Below are 22,013 nucleotides of genomic sequence, written 5' to 3'. Positions count from 1 at the left end.
ACCAAGTAATGAAAACAGAAAATATTCTAAAACCGTGTAATCGAAAAATTGAGAAATTTTAAAATGCAATTATTATTACTTATTTAAAATGAAAACTAGAAAAAATGCAAATTAAAAATTGAGGAAACGAAAAATTAAAAAAATCTAAAAATTCTAAAACCGAAACATTGAAAACCGGAAAATTGCAAATCGAGAAAATAAAAAATCTAAAAAATGAAAAATTTTACACTGAAAAAAGGAACATTACAAACGCAAAACAGAAAAACCGAAAAATTGAAGAAGTGAGAAACTGAATAGTCGTGAAATTGCAAATCAAAAACTAGCAAAATGTAGAAATTGACGCGCCAACAAAATAATTTAAAACTAAAAAATTGCAAACCGAAAAATGTAAAAAATGAAACACTGAAAAAACAAAAACTCATAAAATCTGAACAATGAAAAATCGAAAAATTGTAAAAATGAAGAAAATAAAAAACGAAACGACAAATTTCAAACTGAAAATTTGTTGAAATGAAAAATTAAACAATCGAAAAATTTGAACCGAAAAACTGGAAAATTTCAACAACGAAAAGTTGAACAATTTAATGAAATATTGAATAAAAAAATCGTAATGACAAAATAATTGCGGTCTTGTTAGTAATTTCTTACATGGACAATCAGTAGCCGAAAATCATCGATTATTGATATTATTTGCATCGCTAGGTCAAACTATATTTAACATAATTGTCGCTAATGTTGGGAACTTTTCAAGCCACGTCGTGTTTAATAAAAATCAGACGTTTTTTTCGACCACAAGCACACAGTATCTTATTATTATTATCACAATTTCCTTAACAAATAAAACGAAAATTTTTCACGCAAAACATCAATTTGTCTTGGATTTTCCGTTAGTACTCGACGTTATTGCAGATGCAGATCCTTGTGTATACGTCGTCCAGTCATCGAACGTCACAAGTTTTATAGTCATTTCGGTTGACGATATATTGATTATGTCGGGTAATGAAGTCGAAATCGAACGACTGAAGAGTTGTCTGTGTCAAAAGTTTGAAGTCAAAAATTTGGGAGATCTTCAGCACTGTTTAGGTATTGGCCGAAGAATGTCCTTTATCAAGAACTCATCGGCGGACTGATGTATTTATCTATGGGAACTAGACCAGATATAACATATGCGGTAAGCTACCTCAGTCAATTTAGCAGTTATTTTAGAGAGTCTCATTGGAAGGCAACAAAAAGGATCTTACGTTATCTTAAAGAGACTACAGATTTGAATCTATATTTGAACCTCCGGTGATGTATACTGATGCTGACTGGAGAAGTTGTCTTGTTAACAGGAAGTCTTATACGAGATAAGTAATTGGGGGTACAGCAGTGAGCTGGGGATCAAGGAAAAAGCGGTCTGTAGCTCTTTCATCGACAAAGGCAATGATGATTTTGAAGAATGATAACATTGGCGCTGAAAACCCAAAGAACTTTCCAAGGCTAAGCATGAAAAGTGTATACAAGATCTTGGGATGAGGCGCGATGGAGTAAAGTGTTTGCTTAAGTAGTTGAGGTTTGCTGGGAAGTGTTGGTCATGTGTACATTTATTTCATCCCTCACATAGTTTTAGGTTGTCAACATAGTTCGCAATCTATCCAAGAGGCCTCGAGTTCGATCCCCGCAAACCCATTTTTTCCCTGATTTTATTATTCAAGTTTCATATACGAGTATTTTGGAATTTAATGTATTACTGTAACTGATAAAAAATTATATAAATCCATTTTGGGGTGTCTAAGAACAAGGGATAATTATAACTATATGAAACAATTTCATTATATACAGTAAGTAAACTGCTGAAGATCATTAACGATACATTACAATGCAATGGGCGTGGTGTTTTTCCAACTTTATATTCTTAGTTGTTTATAAAAGGGGCATTTGTATCGATTGTTAAATGACAACTACCTTAACGATTCTTGCGTTCAAATAGTCGTTAAGTACGATCGTTGAGCATTCTCTTAGTCATGAAACGAGAGGATGGAAGGTAAGTTTCTTGAATATACTCAATTTTAAAGTGAACTATTTTCAGTAACAAACTATATCAGAATATGTCGTTTTTTAACGGTGGACATTTTTGAATACAGAGCCATGAAATATTGCCTCCTGGCAATAAATTTGATTCTATCAGCTTTGCTTCTCCTCCAGGGATATTTCTTTTTAAAAAAATTCGAATTGAATTATTTCGTTCAGTACGAGCCGATTTACATTCTGTTATTTTATGTGCGTAACAAAATTCGAAACATGAATTAAACTAATTATTAATTGTAGATGGGGGTATCCATTTACAGCCAAGCTTACACCACTAACATAATCAAAACTTACGTACACCAATTCCAAGTGTGGAAAATCGAAGAAGCCACAAAAGCGATTAAAGGAAAAGTGAGGCAAACTTGGATTTACATTACGGCGTATATGTGCATGACCACGGCTCTAAGTCTCATGGGTACGATATCCTGCATGATACCAACTTCGAGAGACAAGGATCTTATGTTCGTTCTCAAAATAATAGAACTGTACTTTTCGCGTTGGGAAAATTTTATTGTGTGCTGTTTAAAACCTTTGTTTTTTGTGTTAGTGTACGTGGGCACCAGTGTACCTGGATTCGCGATTTTGTATTTCCACGGCCACCTCAACCTACAAAAATTTATGCTGAAACACTGCATACAAGAAATAAACGCCAAGTTCGAGCACGAAGAGTACATAAGATGGAACAACGCGGAGTACCACAAACAGATCGAAGATAAACTGATGTCTTGCGTGAAGTACCACATCCAGCTCACTGAGTAAGATAATTACAAATTTTGAAGGTAAAACCAACGAGTTTTTCAGAATCGCTTCAAGAGCCTTAGAACTCACGCAAGTGTACGTTTTGCCGTTTCAAATCATGGGTACCTGCGTAATGGCTAGTATTCTTCTAGTCTTTTTTGCGGTACTTCTTCAACTAACGTCAAATTTTTAATTAACATTGTAGTTTGAAGGTTCTTTGTCCGACCAGTATTTTCGCATGGTACTTATGATACTTACGACGTCTGCTATGTTGGTAGGGTTTGCAGCCGGTGGGCAAGGAATCGAAGATTGGGTACGTTGTAACATAGTCGTGGTACTTTACCAAACCCTAAATTACTTACAGTCAGAGGAAATCTACGAAACTCTGAGCCAAGTCGAGTGGTACCACTGGAACTCAAAAAACAAAAAAACTTACCTGTTTTTCCTGATGCACGCGACGCGAAAATTCAAGATCAAGTACTCTGAAAACATTTCGCTTAACTATCAGTTGGGGCTAAAGGTACGATTTGGGGTTGCTGGGGCGAAATAAACCTGTGATTTCAGGTCGTGAACGCCATTTTCTCCGCGATGTCGGTCATATATAGTTTACAGCAGAAGAAGTACTCGTAAGTAAAGTAGGTGCATCACAACGTAGTCGAGATAAATTTCTCTAGTATCGTTTTATTGTTAAAATGTTAGCTTTCCATTCAATAAAAAAATAACGATAATTTTAGTTTTATTTATAAATAATAATGTTAATAACACTCATAATAGTTATAGATTGCCCGCTTGTGGTCGAAAAACGCGTCTGCTTTTTCTTAAAAACTAGGCGAATTAGAGTAGTAACCTGCAATCCCGTCGGATGATTAAACAAACAATATGAAAAAATTGTGACTCTAGAACTGTCGTTTATCAATGCAGTCGCAGATTTTACAGTTACTTACACAGGGTCACTCAAAAAAATTAATGAATGAGGCAGTTTATTGTATTGATTAAAATCAAGAACGACTCCTCAATTTTCCCGAGAATTTGGGAATACAGTACCGTTATTATCGGTGTTACACCACATGTATACGAGATACATATTATAAATTTTGTGTGGAAAAACTCATGTACTTTAATGTTACACACATATCATTTATTTTAACTTACAAAAATATCATGAAAAAAGTAAAATTCGCAATATCAACCATGCGACCGATTTTTTGGTATCTCAATTTTTCGTTTTTTTAACTTGCGTTTTATCGATTTTTAAGTTTCTCAATTTTTAATGTTTCAGCTGATTTCCAATTCTTAGATTTTACAAAGTTTTCATTTTATACTGTTTCGTTTTTTCATTTTTACAATATTGTAATTTTTCCATTTTTTTGAGTCGAAAGAAAAAAAATCGAAAAAGTGGACAATCGAGAAACTTGAAAACCGAAAAAAATTATTAAAACGCAAAATTGGAACGAAGAAAAAACCAATCGAATCGAAAAACTGGTAAACCAAAAATTTAGAGTCGCTAAAATTTTTGAAAATAGTACGACCGAAGGATCGAAAAAATGACAGATTAAATTGTGATAAATTGAAAAATTAAGAATTGAAAAAGTCTTAAAACGAAGTATTGAAAAAAGAAAAAATTCTAAAACCGTGTAATTGAAAAATTGGGAAATTTTAAATTGTAATTGTTATTACATATTATTTAAAATGAAAACTAGAAAAACTGCAAATTAAAAATTGAGGAGACGAAAAATTAAAAAAACTAAAAATTTTTTGAAACATTGAAAACCGGAAAATTGAAGAAGTGACAAATTGAAAAATCGTGAAACTGCAAATCGAAAATTAACAAAATCTATGAATTGAAACATTCAGTTTGAAATTGAAGTTGGAAGATCGAAAAACTGAAAAATGTAAGAATGTAAACTCGACGAGTACGTCTTAAAATTGAAGGGATAAAAAAATTAAAAACTAAAAAATTGCAAACCGAAAAATATAAAAAACAAAACATTGAAAAAACACAAAATTGTAAAAATGAAGAAGATAAAACGCGAGACGAAAAATTGCAAATTGAAAATTTGTAGAAATGAAAAATTAAACAATGGAAAAATTGAAAACCGGGGAAATTTTAAATCGAAAAATTGCAAAATCTAAATATTGAAAAATTCGAAAGTTGGAAAATTAAAAAAATGAAAAAGTTAAATTTACAAACTCGAAAAATTTAAGTCGAAAAAGTTGTCGAAGTGTTATTTACGCAACTGGTCTTGACATTATAGAGGTTATCAAAAAACAAAAATCGCTATTTTTTTCATAATTTCTCAAAGAAGCGACGGGATTTGTTGGGTTGCACTTCAGGGGCGAGTTGGTTTTCCATTCAATAAAAAAATCGAGAACTTTTGGTTTATTTATAAAGGAAATGACAACAATAATGATAATAAGAGTAGTAATACATTGCCCGCTTGTGGTCGAAAAACGCGTCCGCTTTTACTACGTTGGAGTTTTCACTTGGAGTTCTGTCTGATGAATGATGATTGAACAAACAGAAATTTTCCAACATTATTGACAATTATGGTAAACGTAGTTTGACCTAGGGATGCGGTTAGTATCAATAAAAGATGATTTTCAAGTATTGATTGTCCATGTATGAAAACGCAATTATGTTGTCATTACTGGAAAATATAAAAATCTATTGATCGCTTTAAAAAAACTTACAATTTTTTCATCATCGAAAAATAGCTCCCCCTTTCGTCTGTTTGTCCGAAACGCTAATAAAGATTTGGATAAGCATCCCCACCTACAATCGGATGTCGTCATCTCCAAAATTTACGTTAGAAAATATCATTTCAATTTTATAAAATAAGATACTTCCATGTGGTTTATGAATCCGTGTTCAGTTTTTACTGTGGATTTCCAGAATTTTGGAAAAAAAATGAAAATTGTACAACAACATTTTGCAATTCAATTTTGAAACTGCAAAAACGAATATTCTGAAATCCGGTAAATGTTTTAAGGTTATCGTAATCATGGTAAATCGCTAACCAAATTTGCTTAATTATTATAAATCCTCTCTGAAATATACACAACATTATGTACTCAATCAATGCACTCATAGATTTTGGAATTACTTATACAGGGTGACTCAAAAAATAATAAATGGGGCAATTTATTATGTTCATTACTCGCTCCATTTTCCCGAAATTTTTGGAATACAGTACTGTTATTACTAGTATTACACTGCATTTATCCAAACTGATTCTTCTTTACACTGACTTTAACATTACATAAATATTTTTATTTCACCTTATTCAGGTTATCATAAAAAAGTTATTATTTTTGGAAAAATTTGGATTTATTTACCTTCGACCAATTTTTGGTATTACAATTTTTCAGTTTCTCAATTTTTGATTTTTCGATTTTTCAAAATTTCAAAATTAAAAAAAAATAAATATCCTTGGAGAAGAATCAAGGACGAAGTCCAAATTGTTACCAGGAGGTAATATTTCATGGCTGTATACTCAAAAATCTTCACCGTGATGAAACGACATATACTAATATAGTTTAGTACTGGAAAGAATACGGTTAAAATCTGAATAAAGTAAGGAAACTTACATAATGTCGTTTCAGGACTAAGAGCATACTCAACAGTAGTATTGAACGACCATTTGAACACATGAATCGTTAAGGTAGTTCTAATTAACAATCCATACAAATGCCCCTTTTTTAAACTGCTAAGGATATAAAGCTGGACCACGCCCATAGGTTTATACCTATTGTGTTTATTGTCGTTAATGATTTTCATTGGGTTAATTACTAAGTATAAAGAAATTGTTTCGTATAATTGGAGACTTTGATATTTTTTGAAAAAAGATAATCTCCGAAGTTACTGCACCGATTGTTGATGTGGGTATTATGAATATCATGTAGATGGTAAAACGCTAATGAAACTTTGTCTAATCATCTCCACCAATAATGTGATGATGTACATAGAAAATGGGTTTTAAACTGTATAAAATAACATAGTCCCACACATGTAGTTTATGACTCCTTGTTGAGTTTTTACTCGACATGTCCAGATTTTTGGAAAAAAAAATCGAAATTATAAAACAACATTTTGCAGTTTAATTTTGAATCTCCAAAACTCAATGCTGCGAAATCTTGCAGATGTTTTAACGTTACAATAAGCATGATGAATTTTTAATCAAAATATATTTGCTTATCCCCTCCAAAAAAAATGAAGACGTCACCTCAAAATTTTGCCGAATAAATCCTATCTCAAATGTGCAACATATGATGAGGCCGTACTTGTGATTTATCACTCCATTAAAATTTTTAGATATGTTTGAAAAAATTAATGATTGAGTCAATTTATTTTATCGATTAAATCAGCAACGGCTCACTCGATTTTCCCAGAAAATTTTGGAAATGCAATACTGTTATTTTTAGTATTGCACTGCATCAATCCAAGTTGATATACGTGTCCTTGCAAAAATGTTGGTGACGTCATCACAAAATTGTGTAAAGTAAAAACTCAACTCGAAAATGCTGAGTATGTTTCACTGTACTTTAGGTGGGAGGGAAGTTCGACCAATTTTTTTTACAGAAATCTGGATGTCTCGAGTAAAACCTCAACACGGCCATGTACAATTAATTTTGAGATGTCATCACAAAGTTGGTGGTGATGATTAGACAAAGTTTGGCTAGTGTTTTATCATCTACATTAATCTATGTGTTGAATACGAAAGTGTCACGAAATCCGTCACATGCGAGTTGGTAAAACGTTCGCAATCTATCCAAAGGGCCTTGAGTTCGATTCCCGCAAACCAATTTTTTTTTTATTTCATTATTAAAATTTCATTTATTTTAGAATTTTATGTATTACTGTAACTGATTAGAAATTAAAAAATCCATTTTAGGGTGTCTAAAAACAAGGGATAATTATAACTATAAGAAGCGATTTTATTTTATGCAGTAAGTAAACTACTGAACATCATTAACGACAGATTACAATGCAATGGGCGTGGTGTTTATCCAACTTTATATTCTTAGTAGTTTAAAAAAGGGGCATTTGTATCGATTGTTAAGTTGCAAATACTTTAACGATTCTTGTTTTCAAATAGTCATTAAATACGATCGTTGAGCATTCTCTTAGTCGTGAAACGAAAGGATGGAAGGTAAGTTTCTTGAATTTACTCAGTTTTAAAGGGAAATCTTTTCAGTAACAAATTATATCAGAATATGTCGTTTCTTCACGGTGGACATTTTTGAATGTAGACCCATGAAATATTGCCTCTTGGCAATATCTTTGATTCTATCACCTTTGCTTCTCCTCCAAGGATATTTCTTTTTAACAAATTTCGAATTGAAGTATTTCGTTCAGTACGAGCCGATTTACATTCTGTTATTTTATGTGCGTAACAAAATTCGAAACATGAGTTAAACTAATTATTAATTGTAGCTGGGTGTATCCATTTACTGCCAAGATTACACCACTAACATACTCAAAACTTGCACACAGCAAATCCAAGTGTGGAAAATCGAAGAAGCCACGAAAGAGATTAAAGGAAAAGTGACGCAAACTTGGATTTACATTACGGCGTACATGTGCACGACCACAGCACTAGGTCTCCTGGGTGCGATATCCTTCATCGTACCAACTTCCAGAGACAGGGATCTTATTTTCTTTTTCAAAATATCAGAATTGTATTTTCCGCAATGGGAAAATTTTGTCCTGTGGTGTTTAAAACCTGCGCTGTTTGTGATGACCTACGTGGGCGTAAGTATACCCGGATTCGCGATTTTGTATGTCAGCGGCCACGCCAACCTGCAAAAATTTATGCTGAAACACTGCATAGAAGATATAAACGCCAAGTTCGAGCACGTAGAGTACATAAGAGGCAACATCGTGGAGTATCACAGACAGATCGAAGATAAATTGATGTTTTGCGTAAAGTACCACATCCAGCTCACTGAGTAAGATAGTTAGGTATAAGTTTTGAACATAAAACCAGCGAGTTTTTTAGAACCGCTTTAATACCCTTACGACTCACGCAAGTGTACGTTTTGCCGTTTCAAATCATGGGTACCTGCGTAATGGCTAGCATTCTTCTAGTCTTTTTTGCGGTACTTCTTCAACTAACGTCAAATTTTTAATTAACATTGTAGTTTGAAGGTTCTTTGTCCGGCCAGTGCTTTCGCATGGTAGTTTTAGTACTTACGACTTCTGCTATGTTGCTAGGATTTGCAGCCGGTGGACAAGGCATCGAAGATTTGGTACGTTGTAACATAGTCGTGGTACTTTACCAAACCCGAAATTACTTACAGTCGGAGGAAATATACGAAGCTCTGTGCCAACTCGAGTGGTACCACTGGAACTCAAAAAACAAAAAGACTTATCTGTTTTTCCTGATGCACGCAACGCGAAAATTCAAGATCAAGTACTCTGAAAACATTTCGGTTAACTATCAGTTGGGGCTAAAGGTACGACTTGAGGTTGCTGAGACTAAATAAACCGGTGGTTTCAGGTCGTGAACGCCCTTTTCTCGGCCCTGTCGGTCATGTATAGTTTACAGCAGAAGAAGTACTCGTAAGTAAAGAAGGTGCATCACAACGTAGTCGAGATAAATTTCTCTAGGACCTTTTTATTGTTTAAATGTTAGTTCTCCATTCAATAAAAAAATGACGAGAATTTTAGTTTTATTTATAAATAATAATAATACAAATCATAATATATAGTTATGCATTGCCCGCTTGTGGTCGAAAAACACGTCTACTTTTTCTTAAAAACTAGGGAAAGTAGAGTTTTTACCTGCAATCTCGTCTGATGATTAAGCAAACAACATGAAAAAATTGTGACTCGATAATTGTCGTTTATCAATGCATTCACAGATTTTACAGTTACTTATACATGGGTGACTCAAAAAACTTACTGAGGGAGGCAGTTTATCGTATTGCTTAAAACCAAGAACGACTCCTCAATTTTTCCGAGAATTTGGGAATTGTACAGTACCGTTGTTATCGGTGTTACACCACATGTATACGAGATATATATTATAAATTTTGTGTGGAAAACTCATGTACTGTAACATTCCACGCATATCATTTATTTTAATTTACAAAAATATAATGAAAAAAGTAAAATTCGCAACATCAACCATTCGACCAATTTTTTGGTATCTCAATTTTTCGTTTTTACTTCCCGAGCGTAAGCAAAGGAAGTATTGTAATCGAGTCCGTCGGCTACAATGGCTACAGATGAATAGAGCCTAAAAGGAGCACGAGTGGTTTGGTGAGGACCCAGTTAAACTAATGTCACTTTTTGGGTTGAAGTTAATACGATTTCTATTTCAACTAAATTACCTTTACATATCTTAGAACTGTACGAAAAAAGCTTCGGGACCAAGTGTCGTAAGACATTTTTGGTAAAAAATTGTAAATCTTGACATCTAAAGGAAAAATTGTTGTCAAATCTATATTATCAATCAAACTTCTGAATCAAGTTTCCGCAGACATTTTTAACGAAGACTTCTTTTATCAAAATTTTTATTTTTTAACATTCCAAGAAAAAAAAATTTAATAAACTAGATTTTTTACTATCTTCGATCCTAAGAACTTGTATAAGGTGCAAAAAGGTTGAAATGTTGATGATTTTCTATTTTTGACTTAATTCGTGAAGATTCAAAATATTAATAGAAATATACTAGCTGTAGAACCAAGGTTTCTTCACCAAGTTTCGACACACATTTTCAGCCAAGACACGATTAAAGAAAATTAGCACATTTTTACTTTCAAAGAGAACAATTTTGTCAATCCTAAATTATCAAGTTCGATCCAATATCGTTTTTTTCTTTCTTGGATTCTAGGAATATTTATTCTATAAGATTGTAAAAACGCAGAAATTGGATTTTCTATTTTTAGCTAAATTCCGAAAGATTCAAAACGCCAATAAAATTTAAGTATACCTATTACAACTAGAACCAGAATATTTCTTGACCAAGTTTCTACAGATATTTTCAGCGCAGACCCAATTTAACAGAATTGACAACTTTGATATACGAAAAAACAAATTTTGCTAAATCTAGATTGCCAAACACCGTCCAATAAAATCGATTTTTTGCTTTCTTCGACCATAATAACTTCCATAAGATGACAAAAACGTTGACATATGGATTTTGAAATTTAACTAAATTCCAGAAGGTTCAGAATGGTAATAGAAAATACCAGAGGTAGAAGCAAAAAAATGTTTGGCCAAGTTTCCACAGACATGTTTACTAACGACCCGATTAAAGAAAATTTTCACTTATTGACATCCAAAGAAAAAAAATTTGTCAAATCTACATTATCAACTTCTATCCAATATCGACTTTTACTATTTTAGATTCTAAGAATATCTATAAGATCGGCAAAACGCTGAAATGTGCATTTTACATTTTTAGCTAAACTCCTAACGATTCAAAACGCCAATGAGACTGATTTTGGCAAATGACAAATCCTTAAAGAAAATAGAGGGTGGGTGGGCGGGGCTAATATCTGCCAAAATAAGATCGATTTTAGCAAATGACATCGCCTCTAAGAAAATAGGGGGCGGGTACCAGCTCCACTCACTCGCCGTCGAATCTCTTAGAGAGTATGTCATGCAAAATCAGTCTTATCTTAGCAGGTACTAGCCCCACCCACCCGCCCTCTCTTCTTTTAGAAGGTATATCATTTGCCAAAGTCAGTCTTATCTTGACAAGTATTAGTGCCGCCCACCCGCCCTTTATTTTCTTAGAGAATATTTTCTTCTCTTTCACGTCTTCCTTTATATAATTGTTCCACCAGGCTATTTGTCTTTTTTTATTTGTATTCCTATTATTCCGCATGTTTCAGTTGGCGACTGAACTGTGGATTTTCTATTTTTGCCTAAATTCCGAAAGATACAAAACGCAAATGGCACTGATTTTTGTAAATGATATCCTTTTAGAGAAAATACAGGGTGGATGGGTGGAGCTGGTACCTGCTAAGATTGATTTTGGCAAATGACATATTCTCTAAGACTAAGAAGATAGTGGGCTCCTGCTAAGATAAGACTGATTTTGACAAATGACATACTTTCAAAGAAAATACAGGTATCCTCAGTACCTTCGAAAATAAGATTGCTTTTAGCAAATAGGGGGCGGGTACCAGCTCCGCTCACTCGCCCTCGAATCTCTGACAGAGTATGTCATGCAAAATCAGTCTTAGCAGGTACGCTTTCTCGATCTTTCATGACCCCTAGAAGATGAAGAACTAGGTCTCCCATTTCCGTCTGTCTGTCCGTCTGTCTGCCGTCCCGGATTTTTATTAGACAGATAATCTCCGAAAGTACTGGACCGATTGTTACCAAATTTTGTACTTATATTAGGAATATCATGTAGATGGTAAAACGCTAACCAAAATTTGTCTAATCAACCTCACCACTAATGCGATGACGTCACTTCAAAATTGTACATAGTAAATGGGTCTTAAATTGTATAAAATAACATAGTCCTACACATGTCGTTTACGACTCCGAATTGAGTTTTTACCCGAAACGTCCAGATTTTTGGAAAAAAATCAAAATTGTAAAACAACATTTTCCAATTTAATTTTGAATCTGCTAACCCGAATGTTTTGAAATGTTGCAGATGTTTCAAGGCTTTAAAGAGCGTCATAAATCTTTAGTCAAATATATTTGGTTATCCCCTCCAAAAACTTGATGAAGTCAGCTCAAAAGTTTGCCGAATAAATCCGATCTAAAATGTACAAAATATGATGAGTCTGTACTTGTGATCTATCACTCCATTAATATGTTTTGGTTTTGCATATACAGGGTGACTCAAAAAAATTAATGAATGCGTAAATTTATTTTATTGATTTACTCAGGAACTAGAAAACCGAATGCTTTGAAATCTTGAAGAGGTTTTAAAGTTATCATAAGCATGGTAAGTTTTTGATCAAAATGTATTTGCTCAATCTCCCTAAAAAGTTTCATATACGAGTATTTTGGAATTTTATGTATTACTGTAACTGATTAAAAATTATATAAATTCATTTTGGGGTGTAAACAAGGGATAATTATAACTATATGAAACAATTTTATTTTATCCAGTAAGTAAACTGCTGAAGATCATTAACGATACATTACAATGCTATGGGCGTGGTGTTTTTCCAACTTTATATTCTTAGTTGTTTATAAAAGGGGCATTTATATCGATTGTTAATTGACAACTACCTTAACGATTCTTGCGTTCAAATAGTCGTTAAATACGATCGCTGAGCATTCCCTTAGTCCTGAAACGAGAGGATGGAAGGTAAGTTTCTTGAATATACTCAATTTTAAAGTGAAATATTTTCAGTAACAAACTATATCAGAATATGTCGTTTTTTAACGGTGGACATTTTTGAATACAGAGGCATGAAATATTGCCTCCTGGTAATATCTTTGATTCTATCAGTTTTGATTCTCCTCCAGGGATATTTCTTTTTAAAAAAATTCGAATTGAATTATTTCGTTCAGTACGAGCCGATTTACATTCTGTTATTTTATGTGCGTAACGAAATTCGAACCATGAATTAAACTAATTATTAATTGTAGATGGGGGTATCCATTTACTGTGAAGCTTACACCACTAACATAATCAAAACTTACGTACACCAATTCCAAGTGTGGAAAAACGAAGAAGCCATAAAAGCGATTAAAGGAAAAGTGAGGCAAAATTGGATTTACATTACGGCGTATATGTCCATGACCACGGCTCTAAGTCTCATGGGTACGATATCCTGCATGGTACCAACTTCGAGAGACAAGGATCTTATGTTCGTTCTCAAAATAATAGAACTGTACTTTCCGCGATGGGAAAATTTTATCGTGTGGTGTTTAAAACCTTTGTTTTTTGTGTTAGTGTACGTGGGCATCAGTGTACCTGGATTCGCGATTTTGTATTTCCACGGCCACGCCAACCTGCAAAAATTTATGCTGAAACACTGTATACAAGATATAAACGCCAAGTTCGAGCACGTAGAGTACATAAGATGGAACAACGCGGAGTACCACAAACAGATCGAAGATAAATTGATGTCGTGTGTAAAGTACCACATCCAGTTCACTGAGTAAGATAATTACAAATTTTGAAGGTAAAACCAACGAGTTTTTCAGAACCGCTTCCAGAGCCTTAGGACTCACGCAAGTGTACGTTCTGCCGTTTCAAATCATGGGTACCTGCGTAATGGCTAGCATTCTTCTAGTCTTTTTTGCGGTATTTCTCCCACTAATGTTAAATTTTTAATTAACATTGTAGTTTGAAGGTTCTTTGTCCGACCAGTACCTTCGCATGGTACTTATGGTACTTACGACGTCTGCTATGTTGCTGGGGTTTGCAGCCGGTGGGCAAGGAATCGAAGATTGGGTACGTTGTAACATAGTCGTGGTACTTTACCAAACCCGAAATTACTTACAGTCGGAGGAAATCTACGAAGCTCTGAGCCAAGTCGAGTGGTACCACTGGAACTCAAAAAACAAAAAAACTTACCTGTTTTTCCTGATGCACGCAACGCGAAAATTCAAGATCAAGTATTCTGAAAACATTTCGCTTAACTATCAGTTGGGGTTAAAGGTACGACTTGGACTTGCTGGGACGAAATAAACCGGTGATTTCAGATTGTGAACGCCATTTTCTCCGCCATGTCGGTCATATATAGTTTACAGCAGAAGAAGAACTCGTAAGCAAAGAAGGTGAACCACAACGTAGTCGAGATAAATTTCTCTAGGATCGTTTTATTGTTAAAATGTTAGCTTTCCATTCAATAAAAAAAAACGACAATTTTAGTTTTATTTATAAATAATAATATTAATAATATCAAGAACAATAGTAATACATTCCCGCTTGTGGTCGAAAAACGCGTCTGATTTTAATTAAAAACTAGATTATTAGGTGATTAGGGTTTACCTGCAATCCCGTCTGATGATTAAACAGACAATATGAAAAAATTGTGACTCTAGAACTGTCGTTTATCAATGCAGTCGCAGATTTTACAGTTACTTACACAGGGTCACTCAAAAAAATTAATGAATGAGGCAGTTTATTGTATTGATTAAAATCAAGAACGACTCCTCAATTTTCCCGAGAATTTGGGAATACAGTACCGTTATTATCGGTGTTACACCACATGTACACGAGATACATATAATAAATTTTGTGTGGAATACTCATGTACTTTAACATTACACACATATCATTTATTTTAATTTACAAAAATATCATGAAAAAAGTAAAATTCGCAACATCAACTATTATCGATTTTTAAGTTTCTCAATTTTTAATGTTTCAGCTGATTTCCAATTCTTAGATTTTTCAAACTTTTCATTTTATACTGTTTCGTTTTTTCATTTTTACAATATTGTAATTTTTCCATTTTTTTGAGTCGAAAGAAAAAAAATCGAAAAAGTGGACAATCGAGAAACTTGAAAATCGAAAAAAATTATTAAAAAGCAAAATTGGAACGAAGAAAAAACCAATCGAATCGAAAAACTGGTAAACCAAAAATTTAGAATCGCTAAAATTTTTGAAAATAGTACGACCGAAGGATCGAAAAAATGAAAGATTAAATTGTGATAAATTGAAAAATTAAGAATTGAAAAAGTCTTAAAACCAAGTATTGAAAAAAGAAAAAATTCTAGAACCGTGTAATTGAAAAATTGGGAAATTTTAAATTGTAATTGTTATTACTTATTATTTAAAATGAAAACTAGAAAAACTGCAAATTAAAAATTGAGGAGGCGAACAATTAAAAAATCTAAAATTTTTTTGAAACATTGAAAACCGGGAAATTGAAGAAGTGACAAATTGAAAAATCGTGAAACTGCAAATCGAAAATTAACAAAATCTATGAATTGAAACATTCAATTTGAAATTGAAGTTGGAAGATCGAAAAACTGAAAAATGTAAGAATGTAAACTCGACGAGTACGTCTTAAAATTGAAGGGATAAAAAAATTAAAAACAAAAAAATTGCAAACCGAAAAATATAAAAAACAAAACATTGAAAAAACAAAAAATTGTAAAAATGGAGAAGATAAAAAGCGAGACGAAAAATTGCAAATTGAAAATTTGTAGAAATGAAAAATTAAGCAATCGAAAAATTGAAAACTGGGGAAATTTTAAATCGAAAAATTGCAAAATCTAAATATTGAAAAGTTGGAAAATTAAAAAAATGAAAAAGTTAAATTTACAAACTCGAAAAATTTAAGTCAAAAAAGTTGTCGAAGTGTTATTTACGCAACTGGTCTTTACATTATACAGGTTATCAAAAAACAAAAATTGCAATTTTTTTTATAATTTCTCAAACAAGCGGCGGGATTTGTTGGGTTGCACTTCAGGGGCGAGTTGGTTTTCCATTCAATAAAAAAATCGAGGACTTTTTGTTTACTTAGTAATGATAATAATAGTAGTAATACATTGCTCGCTTCTGGTCGAAAAACGCGTCCGCTTTTACTACGTTGGAGTTTTCACTTGGAGTCCTGTCTGATGAATGATGATTGAACAAACAGAAATTTTCCAACATTATCGACAATTATGGTAAACGTAGTTTGACCTAGGGATGCGATTAGTATCAATAAAAGATGATTTTCAAGTATTGATTGTCCATGTAAGAAAACGCAATTATGTTGTCATTACTGAAAAATATAAAAATCTAATGATCGCTTTAAAAAAACTTACAATTTATTCATCATCGAAAAATAGCTCCCCCTTTCGTCTGTTTGTCCGAAACGCTAATCAAGATTTGGATAAGCATCCCCACCTACAATGGGATGACGTCATCTCCAAAATTTACGTTAGAAAATATCATTTCAATTTTATAAAATAAGACACTCCTATGTGGTTTATGAATCCGTGTTCAGTTTTTACTGTGGACTTCCGACTTTTGGAAAAAAATGAAAATTGTACAACAACATTTTGCAATTCAATTTTGAAACTGCAAAAACGAACATTCTGAAATCCGGTAAATATTTAAGGTTATCGTAATCATGGTAAATCGCTAACCAAATTTGTTTAATTAATTATTATAAATCCTCTCTGAAATATACACAACATTATGTACTCAATCAATGCACTCATAGATTTTGGAATTACTTATACAGGGTGACTCAAAAAATAATAAATGGGGCAATTTATTATGTTGATTACTCGCTCCATTTTCCCGAAATTTTTGGAATACAGTACTGTTATTACTAGTATTACACTGCATTTATCCAAACTGATTCTTCTTTACACTGACTTTAACATTACATACATATTTTTATTTCAACTTATTCAGGTTATCATAAAAAAGTAAAATTCACAACATCAAATGTTATTATTTTTGGAAAAATTTGGATTTATTTACCTTCGACCAACTTTTGGTATCACAATTTTTCAGTTTTCCTTTGTCTTGGATTTTACAATTTTTTGATGCCACAATTTTCCGATATTACAATTTTTCAGTTTCTCAATTTTTGATTTTTCGATTTTTCAAAATTTCAAAATTAAAAAAACTAAATATCCTTGGAGAAGAATCAAGGACGAAGTCCAAATTGTTACCAGGAGGTAATATTTCATGGCTGTATACTCAAAAATCTCCACCGTGATGAAACGACATATATTAATATAGTTTAGTACTGGAAAGAATACGGTTAAAATCTGAATAAAGTAAAGAAACTTACATCATGTCGTTTCAGGACTAAGAGCATACTCAACAGTAGTATTGAACGACTATTTGAACACATGAATCGTTAAGGTAGTTCTAATTAACAATCGATACAAATGCCCCTTTTTTAAACTGCTAAGGATATAAAGCTGGACCACGTCCATAGGATTATACCTATTGTGTTTATTGTCGTTAATGATCTTCATTGGGTTAATTACTAAGTATAAAGAAATTGTTTCGTATAATTGGAGAATTTGATATTTTTTGAAAAAAGATAATCTCCGAAGTTACTGCACCGATTGTTGATGTGGGTATTATGAATATCATGTAGATGGTAAAACGCTAATGAAACTTTGTCTAATCATCTCCACCAATAATGTGATGATGTACGTACAAAATGGGTTTTAAACTGTATAAAATAACATAGTCCCACACATGTAGTTTATGACCCCGTGTTCAGTTTTTACTCGACATGTCCAGATTTTTGGAAAAAAATCGAAATTATAAAACAACATTTTGCAATTTAATTTTGAATCTGCAATACTAAATGCTTCGAAATGATGATGTTTTAACGTTACAATAAGCATGATGAATTTTTAATCAAAATATATTTGCTTATCCCCTCCAAAAAAAATGAAGACGTCACCTCAGAATTTTGCCGAATAAATCCTATCTAGATTTGTTTGAAAAAATGAATTATTGAGTAAATTAATTTTATCGATTAAATCAGCAACAGCTCACTCGATTTTCCCAGAAAATTTTGGGAATGCAATACTGTTATTTTTAGTATTACACTCAGAGATATGTAAAAGACAGATACGGTTATAGCTTTCCCGATCTAGGGCCAACATCTATGATCTAAGAGTAGCAATACTTTGTGTCGCCTATCCTTTTCTATATCAGCACCAGTACTATGGATTGCCAACTGTAGGCTACATCGATCACTCTCTAAAAGGTGGTTGTCTTGTTATTGGCCCGTTCTGATGGCGGCAATTATAAATAATCATAACCACCCACAGTCTGAGTGGTCTGACAGGGACCGGCACAAACACAAGAACGGCATCAACGACAAACGTTGCGCTAACTGATTGGTTGCGCCGTACAGAGCGAGACCTTCAGATATCGGGTTACCATTATACGTGCTAGAGAAAAAGAGGGAGATATAAACGTACAGTGACATTTTGGCCCTAAACGTATGTCCACGAGAACATTAAATATCTGTATCTAGTCTTTTACATATCTCTGATTACACTGCACCAATCCAAGTTAATATACGTGTTCATGCAAAAATGTTGATGACGTCATTACAAAATTGTGTAAAGTAAAAACTCAACTTGAAAATGCTGAGTATGTTTCACTGTACTTTAGGTGGGAGGGAAGTTCGACCAATTTTTTTTCCAGAAATCTGGATGTCTCGAGTAAAACCTCAACACGGCCATGTACAATTTTGAGACGTCATCACAAAGTTGGTGGTGATGATTAGACAAAGTTTGGCTAGTGTTTTATCATCTACATTAATCTATGTGTTGAAAACGAAACTGTCACGAAATCCACCACATGCGAGTTGGTAAAACGTTCGCAATCTATCCAAAGGGCCTTGAGTTCGATCCCCGCATACCCATTTTTTTTTCCTGATTTTATTATTCAAACTTCATATATTCTGAAATTTTATGTATTACTGTAACTGATTAAAAATTAAAAAATCCATTTTAGGGTGTCTAAAAACAAGGGATAATTATAACTATAAGAAGCAATTTTATTTTATGCACTAAGTAAACTACTGAACATCATTAATGAGAGATTACAATGCTGTGGGCGTGGTGTTTCTCCAACTTTATATTCTTAGTAGTTTAAAAAAGGGGCATTTGTATCGATTGTTAAGTCGCAAAAACTTTAACGATTCTTGTCTTCAAATAGTCATTAAATACGATCGTTGAGCATTCTCTTAGTCGTGAAACGAAAGGATGGAAGGTAAGTTTCTTGAATTTACTCAGTTTTAAAGGGAAATCTTTTCAGTAACAAATTATATCAGAATATGTCGTTTCTTCACGGTGGACATTTTTGAATGTAGACCCATGAAATATTGCCTCTTGGCAATATCTTTGATTCTAACACCTTTGATTTTCCTCCAGGGATATTTCTTTTTAAAAAATTTCGAATTGATATATTTCGTTCAGTATGAGCCCATTTACATGGTGTTATTATATGTGCGTAAAAAAATTCGAAACATGAGTTAAACTAATTATTAATTGTAGATGGTGGTATCCATTTACTGCGAAGCTTACACCACTAACATAATCAAAACTTGTATGCAGCAAATCCAAGTGTGGAAAATCCACGAAGCCACAAAAGAGATTAAAGGAAAAGTGACGCAAACTTGGATTTACATTACGGCGTACATGTGCACGACCGCGGCTCTAAGTCTCTTGGGTACGATATCTTTCATCGTACCAACTTGTAGAGACAAGGATCTTATTTTCGTTTTCAAATTATCAGAACTGTATTTTCCGCAATGGGAAAATTTTGTCGTGTGGTGTTTAAAACTTACGCTGTTTGTGTTGACCTACGTGGGCGTAAGTGTACCTGGATTCGCGCTTTTGTATTTACACGGCCACCTCAACCTACAAAAATTTATGCTGAAGCACTGCTTGCAAGATATAAACGCCAGGTTCGAGCACGTAGAGTACAACGTGGAATACCACAGAGAAATCGAAGATAAATTGATGTCTTGCGTGAAGTACCATATCCAGCTCACTAAGTAAGATAATTATAAATTTTGAAGGTAAAACCAACGAGTTTTTCAGAACCGCTTTAATACCCTTACGACTGGCGGAAGTGTACGTTTTGCCGTTTCAAATCATGGGTACCTGCGTCGCGGCTAGTATTCTTCTAGTGTTCTTTGCGGTACTTCTTCAACTAACGTCAAATTTTTAATTAACATTGTAGTTTGAAGGTTCTTTGTCCGACCAGTACTTTCGCATGGTTGTTTTGGCACTTACGACGTCTGCTATGTTGGTAGGGTTTGCAGCCGGTGGACAAGGAATCGAAGATTGGGTACGTTGTAACATAGTCGTGGTACTTTACCAAACCCCAAATTACTTACAGTCGGAGGAAATCTACGAAGCTCTGAGCCAAGTCGAGTGGTACCACTGGAACTCAAAAAACAAAAAAACTTACCTGTTTTTCCTGATGCACGCAACGCGAAAATTCAAGATCAAGTATTCTGAAAACATTTCGGTTAACTATCAGTTGGGGCTAAAGGTACGATTTGGGGTTGCTGGGGCGAAATAAACCTGTGATTTCAGGTCGTGAACGCCATTTTCTCCGCCATGTCGGTCATATATAGTTTACAGCAGAAGAAGAACTCGTAAGTAAAGAAGGTGCATCACAACATAGTCGAGATAAATTTCTCCAGTATCGTTTTATTGTTAAAATGTTAGCTTTCCATTCAATAAAAAAAATAACGACAATTTTAGTTTTATTTATAAATAATAATATTAATAATATTGCCCGCTCGTGGTCGAAAAACGCGTCTGATTTTTCTTAAAAACTAGGCGAATTAGAGTAGTAACCTGCAATCCCGTCAGACGATTAAACAATATGAAAAAATTGTGACTCTAGAACTGTCGTTTATCAATGCAGTCGTAGATTTTACAGTTACTTACACAGGGTCACTCAAAAAAATTTATGAATGAGGCAGTTTATTGTATTGATTAAAATCAAGAACGACTCCTCAATTTTCCCGAGAATTTGGGAATACAGTACCGTTATTATCGGTGTTACACCACATGTATACGAGATACATATTATAAATTTTGTGTGGAATACTCATGTACTTTAACATTACACACATATCATTTATTTTAATTTATAAAAATATCATGAAAAAAGTAAAATTCGCAACATCAACTATTCGACCGATTTTTTGGTATCTCAATTTTTTTTAACTTGCTTTTTTTCGATTTTTAAGTTTCTCAATTTTTAATGCTTCATCTGATTTCCAATTCTTAGATTTTTCAAAGTTTTCATTTTATACTTTTTCGTTTTTTCATTTTTTATTTTTCATTTTTACAATTTTGCAATTTTTCCATTTTTTTGAGTCGAAAGTTAAAAAACCGAAAAAGTGGAAAATCGAGAAACTTGAAAATCGAAAAAAATTATAAAATTATAAAAAAGCAAAATCTGAATGAAGACAAAAAATAATCGAATCGAAAAACTGGTAACCGCCAAAATTTTTGAAAATTGTACGACTGAAGGATCGAAAAAATGAAAGATGTAACGGAACTTAGTTTTGATTAAAAGAAAGAAGAGTGGGCTGATTTAAGAAAATAGTTGACAGACAGAAAACAGAATCTGAATGTTTAATTTTGTTGATGTTTTGTACATTTAAATAAATGAATCATATTATAAAGATTAAATTGTGATAAACTGAAAAATTAACAATCGAAAAAGTTTTAAAACAAAGTATTGAAAAAAAAAATTCTAGAACCGTGTAATTGAAAAATTGAGAAATTTTAAATTGCAATTTTTATTACATATTATTTAAAATGA

General features: G+C 33.0%; 3 protein-coding genes across 3 annotated transcripts in view; 2 read left to right on the top strand and 1 right to left on the bottom strand.

The window, feature by feature from the left end:
- The window catches only part of LOC135129553 (von Willebrand factor A domain-containing protein 8-like), a 191,885-nt gene that overhangs the window by 100,543 nt on the left and 69,329 nt on the right, over positions 1 to 22,013 (bottom strand). The window lies entirely within an intron of this gene.
- Positions 2,004 to 3,527, top strand: LOC135129733 (uncharacterized). Its single transcript, XM_064056979.1, has 7 exons — positions 2,004 to 2,023; positions 2,124 to 2,259; positions 2,308 to 2,822; positions 2,869 to 2,968; positions 3,011 to 3,118; positions 3,170 to 3,325; positions 3,370 to 3,527. The coding sequence occupies exons 1-7, from the start codon at positions 2,004 to 2,006 to the stop codon at positions 3,433 to 3,435; spliced, it is 1,101 nt and encodes a 366-aa protein (XP_063913049.1). The 3' UTR covers positions 3,436 to 3,527.
- On the top strand, positions 13,520 to 20,839 carry LOC135129732 (putative odorant receptor 83c). Its single transcript, XM_064056978.1, has 6 exons — positions 13,520 to 13,550; positions 13,683 to 13,890; positions 13,937 to 14,036; positions 14,079 to 14,186; positions 14,238 to 14,393; positions 20,768 to 20,839. The coding sequence occupies exons 1-6, from the start codon at positions 13,520 to 13,522 to the stop codon at positions 20,831 to 20,833; spliced, it is 669 nt and encodes a 222-aa protein (XP_063913048.1). The 3' UTR covers positions 20,834 to 20,839.

The sequence above is a fragment of the Zophobas morio genome, unplaced genomic scaffold, assembly GCF_036711695.1.
Source record: "Zophobas morio isolate AGI-343-1 ecotype UQ-CSIRO unplaced genomic scaffold, CSIRO_AGI_Zmor_V1 ptg000016l, whole genome shotgun sequence".
Taxonomy (NCBI): Eukaryota; Metazoa; Arthropoda; class Insecta; order Coleoptera; family Tenebrionidae; genus Zophobas; species Zophobas morio.
Note: the sequence above shows the minus strand (reverse complement) of the source record. Positions and strands in the feature narration are given on the sequence as shown.

Excerpts from the sequence above, each read along its gene's own strand:
- LOC135129732 (XM_064056978.1), top strand. The coding sequence starts at position 13,520 with ATGTCCATGACCACGGCTCTAAGTCTCATGG. Across the intron at positions 14,037-14,078 it reads TTCTTCTAGTCTTTTTTGCG|TTTGAAGGTTCTTTGTCCGA; the intron begins GTATTTCTCCCA and ends TTAACATTGTAG. Across the intron at positions 14,187-14,237 it reads GGCAAGGAATCGAAGATTGG|TCGGAGGAAATCTACGAAGC; the intron begins GTACGTTGTAAC and ends AATTACTTACAG.
- LOC135129733 (XM_064056979.1), top strand. The coding sequence starts at position 2,004 with ATGAAACGAGAGGATGGAAG. Across the intron at positions 2,823-2,868 it reads TACCACATCCAGCTCACTGA|AATCGCTTCAAGAGCCTTAG; the intron begins GTAAGATAATTA and ends CGAGTTTTTCAG. Across the intron at positions 2,969-3,010 it reads TTCTTCTAGTCTTTTTTGCG|TTTGAAGGTTCTTTGTCCGA; the intron begins GTACTTCTTCAA and ends TTAACATTGTAG.